The sequence below is a fragment of the Rana temporaria genome, chromosome 3, assembly GCF_905171775.1.
Source record: "Rana temporaria chromosome 3, aRanTem1.1, whole genome shotgun sequence".
NCBI lineage: Eukaryota > Metazoa > Chordata > Amphibia > Anura > Ranidae > Rana > Rana temporaria.
Genome location: NC_053491.1, coordinates 171511348 through 171521395, shown reverse-complemented (window position 1 = coordinate 171521395; position 10048 = coordinate 171511348). Strand labels below are relative to the sequence as shown.

At 45.4% G+C, this 10048-nt stretch overlaps 1 protein-coding gene across 1 annotated transcript in view; it reads left to right on the top strand.

Annotated features, from left to right (window-relative positions):
* Positions 1–1069: 1069 nt before the first annotated feature.
* Positions 1070–10048, top strand: part of IFRD1 (interferon related developmental regulator 1) — a 29205-nt gene continuing 20226 nt past the window's right edge. The window contains exon 1 of the mRNA XM_040343811.1: positions 1070–1387. Coding sequence (XP_040199745.1) covers positions 1351–1387 — 37 coding nt within the window. The 5' untranslated portion in view covers positions 1070–1350. The remainder of the gene's footprint in view (positions 1388–10048) is intronic.

Sequence of the window (10048 nt, the reverse complement as noted above, 5' to 3'; positions counted from 1 at the left end):
ACAGTTCATATAACCTGGACACATCCACATCTGTGTTTTTCTTTATCTGTGCTTTTTTTAGCTGCTGCGTATTTGGAAAGGGCAATGACTTTTTTTTAACGCAAAGCGGTGCTTTTTGGTTCAATAGGCTTCAATGGAGAAGCTGCAGAAAAGCATGTAATGCGTTTTTTGTTTTTGTTTGCAGCAATTTGTGTTTTTTAATCTGCCCTACAACAAAAACTATTTTTAAGGTTATTAACCAATTAATCGAAACAATAATCGGCCATATAATTTATTATGAAAGTAATCGTTCGTTGCAGCCCTAGATCTAATGCTGGCCATACACTATACGAAAAATCGTCCGAACCCATTTTTCGAAAAACGAACATTCGGCCGTGAGCGCAAACGATAGTGCCGTTATGTAATGAATGATAAATCGTTCAGTGAACATAAATGAATACATTTTTTGCTTGTTTTTTTTTTTACATATACCTAGTGCAGACAGTTCGGACGGGAAACACGTTAACTTTTCAATTTATCGTTCGTTCGGCAGAACATTTTCAAACTTGTCTTTCAGGTCAAAAACGTCCCAACGATTATCGAGTTTTGTGCCCATTACCTGTCCAAAAAAAATGAACAAACTGTCTAAATGACCGAATTCCGGACGACTTTTCGTATAGTGTATGGCCAGCATTAGTAATTTCGGAAAAACAGACCAGTAGTCACCATAATACCAATGTACTGGGAGAGTCTGCATTTTCTAGAAACTCCTCTAAGTGTGACTGAATGAAGCCACATTTCTCCTCACACCTCGCCCTATGTATAATATTGGCCATGTCTCCTATTATGTTGTGCTGATAATACAGCTTAGTGAACACATACAGGGGTGGTTGGGGCACTTGCTGTACATCGTTACGGAGGGAACACATTCCTTCCATATTGATCTAGTCACACAGACGAGGACTCGCTCAGCCCGTTCCCTCAGCGTCACACAACAGCCGTGTGCACCATGAGAACGGTTCCCGCACCCCGATTGGATAATCCCTTCGTCCTCACGAGGTGACGTCATGAGCCACCCTATAAAAAGCCGAGCGGCGGCGCCCAGTGTTTAATCCTGAGGTGTTGAGAGATAAAATGTGTCGTCTTCATCTACAGTTATTCAACGGAGTTACAGTCGCCAATCCCACCATCAGACACCTCGAACCTTTACCGATAGCCCATTTTAGCAGTATTTCTGAGAGACGCTTTAGTAAAAAGTGTTCATCTGTCGGCTGATTCCTACTACACCGCGGCCGTACACAAGGAAACCACCGGCTTCGCCGGACACCGGGTACCAGAGCGGAGAGAAGCGGCTACTGTGGGGCGGTAGACATGCCTAAGCCTAAAAAGAGGAGCGCCAGAGCCGCGGGTGAGTGGGGGATATCGGGTGTAGATCAGGCCTGGGGTATGTGGTGCATGGAATGCCGGGAATGGTAGTTCTCCCGCGCTCCCTCCATGATTCGTTCACGTGGGAGGTGGGCTGGGCCCAAACTACAATTCCCATAAACGGCGGCCTGATTAAGCCGGTATTTGTCTGCTTTCCAGACTGTGAGGTGGCGGTGTTCGGGAATACACGCGCTGCTTTCTGCATTGGATGTCGGCCCTCTTTATTAAACCTTTCATATAAATCTATACCCTCTAATGGTTATCTTTTCCATGTGACAACCAGTTTTTTTGTTTTGGCCACAAATTATTTAGAGCCCCGCCCCCCCCAAAACATTATAATCCCCCCCTCCCTTTTTAAAATGTATCTATATCATATATTTTTTGCGTTGGGTCTCTGCAGAATAAAATGGTTGTTGCAATTTGTAATGTCGCATGATATTTGCAGCTGTTAAATGCATTTTTTTGGGGTAAAAACCCACTAAAATGCAACATTTTGCTAAAATATATTAAAGATGTGCTGAGAAATTTGCTACCATACATGTCCAGATTTAAACATTTGCATGGCCATTACAGTACTTACAACTTTACAGGTCACTAGTTCAGAGTTGAGCTCCTTTCACAACTGTGCGTTCCAGTATCGACGGCAAAATTTGAGATGCGATTATTTCTTAATGGACATTCCCCCAATTTTGCCGTCATGCTTGGTAAATCGCAAAGCTGTCGCCCAAAAGAAGCTCCTGCTCCTTTTTAAACGTCAAGCTTTGCGCATTGTGAATTTGCCGCAATTGCAGCACAATTTGTCTTCAAAATCTCTCAGATTGTGGTGACAGTAGTGGCATCCAAAATGTGTCCTGTTTTGCTGTGATTCTGGACTCCCTAGGTGTCCTAGTTGTCCTAGGCCTCCATGTACACTACTGCTGGTAAACGGACGTTTAGGAGCAGTTGGGCCTTTTTTTCAACTGCTCCTGAACTCTCCCCTGTTATCTTATCAGTACATGTACACAGGGTCCTTTATAGTAGATTCTAGGCAGTTGCGTTTAGAGGCTTTTTTTTGGAAAGCAAAAAATGAGTTTAGACACTGAGTTTAGAGGCATTTCAAGCACCAAGCGTTTCTAAACATGGTAACCCGCGTTTAGCAGCGGTTCATTTACCGGCGTTTTTGCTATTTAACCACTTCCCATCCGGCCTATAGCAGAATGCCGGGCAGTGGGTCAGTTATCCTGACTAAGCGTCATGATGTCCAGCAGGATAACTGCCACCGGGGGGTGCGGTGTCACTGATACACCGATCGAGGGTATAGACCCCCTTCGGAGGCTCTTTATCTTGTGATCAGCTGTGTCCAATCACGGCTGATCACGATGTAAACAGGAAGAGCCGTTGATTGGCATTTCCTCACTCATGTCTGACAGATGAGAGTGGAGCTGATTGGCGGCTCTCCTGACGGGGGTTTGCGCCGATTGTTTACAGCGCAGCCCCCCACTAATGCCCACACTGGACCACTAGGATGCCGCCAGGACCACCGGGGAAGCACCATCATGTGGCTGGACAGGTACGTCCCCCCATGGCCACAAGGATTGCTACAACATGTCCAATATATGCCAATCAGTGCCCACAAATGGGCACTGATTGGCACCATATGGATGCCTGCTAGATCAGTGATGCTTATCGGTGCCCGTCATTGAAGGCGAAAACATACTTATTTACAAAATGTTATAACGGAAACCTTTTTTTCACTTTTTTTTTTTTTTTTTTTTTTTTCGCCAAAAAATGAAAACCCCAGCAGTGATCAAATACCACCAAAAGAAAGCTCTATTTGTGGAAACAAAATGATAACAAAAATTGGGTGCAGTGTAGCATGACTGCGCATTTGTCATTCAAAGTGTGACAGCGCTGAAAAATGGCTTGGGCAGGAAGGGGGTGTAAGTGCCAGGTATTTTTTTTTGTTTCAAAGAGAACGCGGCAAAACTGACAAGTTTTTTCACTTTAAAGCGGATGTGCCATGGGAAAACAATATTAAAAGCCAGCAGCTACAAATACTGCAGCTGCTGACTTTTAATATTAGGACACTTACCTGTCCTGGAGTCCAGCGCCGATCGCAGCAGAGGACGAACGATCGCTCGTCTCTCTGCTGCTCCCCCCGCCATCCACGCTGAGGGAACCAGGAAGTGAAGCGCTGCGGCTTCACTGCCCGGTTCCCTACGGCGCATGCGCGAGTCGCGCCCCGCCGATTGGCTCCCGCTGTGTGCTGGGAGCCGAGTGTTCCCAGCACACAACGGGGGGGGTGACGGAATGCCCGTCTTTTGCCCGTGAATGCCGGGCCGGAAGTAGGTGCAAATACCTGTCTTTAGACAGGTATCTGCACCCCCCTCCCCCCTGAAAGGTGTCAAATGTGACACCGGAGGTGGGGAGGTTTCCGATCAGCGGGACTCCACTTTAGGGTGGAGAACCGCTTTAATGCATAGAATGTGAAGGTTTACAACCCTTTTAAGCGTGAGCTCTGGTGCTAGAATTCTTCACTCTGACATTTGGTGGTACCCCCTGTGTGGTGTAATCACTGTTTACATCTGAGTGCCGGACGTGTTTGCGCTGCATTTTTGCAGGGGAGGACAACAGAGCTGCTTTATATTTTAATAGCATTTCAATTTTTTACACTTTCGCTTTATTCAACTTTATTGCTATCACAAGCAATGAACATCCCTTGGGATAGCTTGGGCAGCAAGAGGTACTCTTTAACCACTTGCCCACCGCCTCATGTCTAAAAGACGTCCTGTTTTTAAAGATGTATATCTCGGTAACGGCAGCAGCTGCTGTCACAACCGAGGTATGCATCTTTAGTGCCGACGGTCCTGTAAACGATAACGGCGGTCTCCGCGGCGGATTCACCGTGAGATCGCCGTTATCGGTGGCGGGAGAGGGAACCCTGCTCTCCCGCGCCTTCTGCCGCTTACCGTAGCCGTCGGTAGCGTCAGTCCTGCCCAGCGTCTTAAAGCAACATTTGGACCCCTGATTCCTCCTATTTTCTCTAAGGCAGCCAATCAAAAAACGGATCAGCCCGTTTTGTGTCTTTGGAGGCTATCATCGGCCGGTAGAGGGGAGGACTGGGTTTTTTGAGGGGATTTTCGGTGATGGGGGTCCCCTTTTGGGACACTGGAGTGGGGGAAGGGGCTTTGGGTGGGAGAGCTGCTTGGGAATGGTCAGGGGGTGTTTGGGGTTCCCACATTGGGTAGCTGACCGGTCAATAAGTTTGGACTGTAATTGTATTTTTGATGTCAAATAATTTATATTTATACCACTATAGTGGCCTTTGAGGTGCTCTATCCTGGGTTTTTATATAAGCAAAACCAGATTGGTTCGATCAGCTGCCTATCTGACCAGTGACAGCCAGGTAAACCGAGCTGAAACCTGAAGTGACATAGTCCTTGGTGCTTATGCGCTTCCTGTGGTCAGCCAACTTGACTGCTTGCTTCGGTCTCTTGGCTTCCCAGTTGAATGGAAGAGCCTGAGAATGGTAAAGCCCATCGGCTGAAAAAGTTAATCGGGTTTATAGCTGCAACCATAATCCTGGAAAGTAGTTAATATTCACACAAACACAATAGAATGCCCGTTGATACGATTTTGTTGGGTAAACAGATTCCAAATGAGATGGGCATCAAAATTGAGCACCCATGTGCAATGGTGAAAAACTTGGTATCAGTGTTGTCGCTAGGTGATTCTTTAGAAGCTTGTACAGATTATCAATTTAGAGTTGGTGATTGTAAACTTCAGGCATGACATATGAACAAGGCATATCCCCCTGTAGTGTATACTTGTCTTAATTAAGAGGACAAAGTGTAATTTCTGTCTGCTGTCTCCTTTATCAGCATGAGTTGATTCTGAAAAGCTTTCCTGACCCCAAGAGGAAAGGGTGATTGATAGCCTCAGCTCTGTTGCTGTGAAGGGGGGTGCCCTCCCCTTAAATCAACTTGTCAAAGCTATCCTTGCTGAGCTCTGCAGAATAACTTCAGCTTCCCATCCCCTGCTTACTGAAAGCTCAAACGAGCTCTACAAATTCTGTATTTGAAGTGATGTGGGTGAGCTGCAGTTACAGGTGCAACATATGTAAGAGAATTGGCTTCATCCTTGTATTGCCTCAGTATGTGAATATATAGATAACGTGGGCTATATCAACTATCTAATTTGATATCTAAAATGTATTCTTTATTGCCATAACCTGAGGCTATATTATAGCATAATGCAGGTGAAATTCTCATTAAGGAGATGGGAGGACACGTCTGCTTCGTAGAAGCTGATCAGATTGTGCATCTCAAGCCAAAGTGGTTGGACAGGGACAGCTCTGAACCCTAAAGTGTTCAGAATGGGGTGCTTCTGGGTTCATACTTTCCAGGGGAGATCAGCAATGGAATGCTCACTTTAACTCCCACTCTCATCCTCACAATTCCTCCCCCATGGCAGTTCTGGGACAGTTTGGGACACATATTGGGGGAGGGTACACTACAGGTAGAAGTGATTGGGCCGGTTTACAGCTGCCTGAGTCTTTCTACTAGAAAGCCAGGAGTATGGCTTCATGTACACTGCTGCTGGTAAATGGACGTTTAGGAGCAATTGGGTGTACATGTACACAGGGTCATTTATAGATGTTTGTAGGCAGTTGTGTTTTAGAAGCATTTTTGGAAAGCAAAAAAATGCATTCAGGACGAATGTTCAGAGGCATTTGAGACGCCAAATGCCTTTAACAGCTTTTAAATGCAGCAACTAGCATTTAGCCGCGTTTCGTTTACAGCCATTTTTTCATTTTTGACTATTGGCAACAAAAACTTTTTTAAATGCAATTGCGGCATAAAGTATGGCTTTAAGTACACTGCTGCTGGTAAACGAACGTTTAGGAGCAGTTGGCAATTTTTTTTAACTTCTCCTGAACTCCTGTTATCTTATCAGTACATGTAAACAGGGTCGTTTATAGTTTCTAGGCCAGTGGTTCTCAACCTGGGGGTCGGGACCCCCTCTCAGCTTTTTTGCAGCCACCCAGCTGGGCTGCTCCTGGAGCCCTTGCCCACCCATTCAGTTCACGGCACAGCTGTAGAGTAGAGACTAGAGGTCAGCTGACTGATAAGTGGGAGCGGCTGGAGGAGACCCTATCTCCTGATTTCGGCATAGGTGTCACTGCTGCGAGACACCAGAGCTGGAGACACATTGAGCAACACTACCTGTGATTATAGTTTAATAGTTGCCATTTAAAGTCCCCACTACAGTTCTCATATCAGTAGATCTTGATTAAGAGCATCTAAGCTGGCCTATCAGAACTCCCCGCCAGCACCCCCCCTTCCCCAAGGAGTAAGAGTAGGAATAAAAATAGAGAATATATGGAAGGGAGAGGTAAAGAGGGGGAGGAACAAAAAAATTGGAAAGAATAAGAGGGAACAGGAAAGATGACTAGAGAGAGGGATGGGGGGGGGGGGGGGCAAGAAATTAAGATGGAGATAAAAGTGAAAGAAAGAACATAGTGGTACATCCTAAAATGTACCAGAAGGGGTTTTAATATTGTATGAGTGTAAGGGACTTGGGGATCCCTAAATGTCCATGGGTTAGAGGCGCAAATTACTTGTCTAGCCTTAGGTGCTGAAAACCCACGCTACAAAAATTCTACTGTTAGGGGTCCCCACAACTTGGGAAATTTTATCAAGGGGTCGCGGCACTAGAAAGGTTGAGAACCACTGTTCTAGGCAGTTGAGTTTAGAGGCTTTTTCTGGAACTCAAAAAGATGTCTTCAGAAGCTGTTTAGAGGCATTTCAATCGCTAAACATGGTAACTTGCATTTAGCAGCGTTTCATTTTGACGTTTTTCATTTTAACCAAAACAAGCTTCTCGATGTAAATGCGGCTAAACGGATGTTTTTAGACTCCGATCTCTAGCTGTCAAGTTAAATCGTTCAGGAGACGTTCTGTGTACATGAAGCCTAAACGTGGCGACATTGAAGTTTTTAAACGTAGTTTGCTGTCAAGTTGTTCAGGGTAGGTCGTAAGGCCCTACTCACACCTCAGCATTTTGTCGCTAGAAGCCTGAAGCTCAATTGCTGGAGGGGGGGAAAAACAATTCTCTATGGAGATGGTTCACATCTCCACTCCCATGTCGCCTGAAGCGCAAAGTTCTTTTTGAAGCTCAATTCGGGCAGATTTGGGTGTTTTTCTGCTTTTTACATTGGTGACCGTTTTTAGAGGGCCAAAGTGGTCATTTAACAAAGGAGCACTCTTTGCTCCTTTAGCCCAGACCAAAAACTCTGATGCCAGGGTAGGGGGAAGCCTTACCCGTTTTGTCAAGGAATGGGCAGAGATCGCAAAATCCTTTTATCCTCAAGATCAGAGGGTTGGAGTTCACTCCCTCCTCCCCAGAGATTTTTTTTCCCCTCTCTGCTGCCCTGAGACAGACGGCAAGGGATGTTGGATCAGGTTTCCCTTGGGGTATCGGGAGCTATTTCCCCTGTTCCGGAGGATCAGATATTCCAAGTGTTCATGTTTACCTTTTTAAGAAAAGCATCCCGAGGATTTCAGATGGTCATCAATCTAAGCCTCCTAAACAGATTCATGCTTTACAGGCTTTTCCGGATGGATAGCATTTACTCAGAAATCTGTTGCCACAGGTATTCATGGTGACCCTGGATCTTCAGGCTGTTTACCTTGTACCAATATGCCAGAATCATCCGATTCTTGAGGTTTGCAATCTCACGAAAAATGGCCCATGTCATTGACCGTTCAGGGCCTTTTTGTTCTCTCGGCAGAAAAGATCTCAATCTCCCCGTACTTGGATGGCTTTTTGATCTTTGCCCGGGACAGAGTACCTTGCTCAGGATCTACAAGTAATTCTGCTGACCTTCCAAATATTGAGTTGGAAAGTCAATCTGCAGAAGTCTGCTCTGGTTCCCTCCCAGAGCCTTTTTTTTTTTTGTGCTACAAGATACCCGCCCAAAAGTTTTGTACCGGAGAAGATCTCGAAGATCCTTCTCTGTGCAGAGTTTCAGGACAGGTGCAGTCCACATGCCTCCCTGTGGACTGCACAGGGAGGCCTGTGCAGTCCACAGGAGTGCCCTGGGCCCCATTGCATTCCAGGTCCCTGCAGGCATTTATTCTGTGGTGTTGGGATCGCAGGAAAGCCTCTTTGGACCAGATCGTACAGCTTCCAGGAGACTATTCTCTCAATCTGTCCTGGTGGGACCGGCTGGAGCATCTGCAGGTAGGAAAGACTTTGGCCCAGCATTTCCCAGTAAAGATTACCACAGACACCAGCTTGTGGGGTTGGGGAGCTCCCTCAGACTGGCAGGCTTGGGGAGCCTGGTGGCCCAAGGAGGCAGCCTAATCAAACTTCAAGGTGCTGTTAGCGGTAGGAAAGGCTTAAAACAGGTTTGCAAGTTTTTTTTTTGGGGACAATGCCAAGACCATGGCTTGCCTCAACAAATGGGGGTACCCGCTCAGTCTGCTAATAAGTTAGGAGATACTTTCCTGGGTGGAGGACAATGTTTCCTCAATCATAGCGGTCCACATCCGTGGGACAACAAAATATTCCATCTATACAAACAAGATTGACATAATCTAGCAGCTCTCCTCTGCCAGGTTGTTCCATTCTGACAGCACAGTACAATTCCCCCCCAATGTGAGTATATGGAAAGTAGACACCCTAAGGGTCCTTTTCACACTGGTTTTCCGATCAGGTCTGCCTGTCAGTCTTTCAGGTTGACCCGATTAGACTCTCCAGTCTCCCCCTATGGTTTGGTGGATGTCGGCTGACACATGTCCACTGATACCTACTGCTATCTGATCCTGCCTGAAAAATCCAGATGGATGGTGGTCCTATTTTCATCTGTCTCGTGGATTGGACAAAAACACAGGTCTGTTTCCACCCAATTTCCCCATAGAGAGCGAGACTGTATGTTCTTCATAGTGTAGTGGACAGGACATGTCATTGCATGCTCAGCGGGGATCAGCGGAGCGATCCCCTGCTGAGCAAGTGGAATTTACATTACGGAGGCGCCCATGTGAAAGGAGCTTTTGGTATTAAAGCATTATAGTGAAGCATTTTTGGGGGGGTCCTCCTGCAGGAATATACCGTAAGGTACTAGTATTCACAGCACATTTTGGCATACTTGCTTGTTAACCTCCCTGGCGGTATGATTATGGATTCATACCGCCATTATGGATTCTGGAATTTTGTACCAAACGCAGTACAATTTTTTTGCATGGAAATTTGGTGTTTTATACTTTAGGCCTGCAATTAGGAATAACTCACTTAAATCTGTCCAAACAAGAGTCTAGTAGACATCTTGGGTATGATAAAGTTTGAAAAACAAAATCATAAATTATAATTAACTAAATAATTATAACAAATGTAATTATAATAAAAATTATTCAATAATGTAATCAAATCAAAAACACTGAAATTTGCTCAGTTGCAGAATTGTTGCTGTCATTACTTTTGTTTGATGAATTTCCTCACAAATCGCTATCGCTCAATTCTGCAAGTGATTCTAATTTATTATCGCTGTTTTCTAGCTGCTCTAAAAGCACTTTTGATGTAAAGGGACACTTTTTGGTTGCTATGGACAATCTCCAGTTTCCAGGCAGAACCGTGTTTTATTATATAAAAGTACATGTAGGAC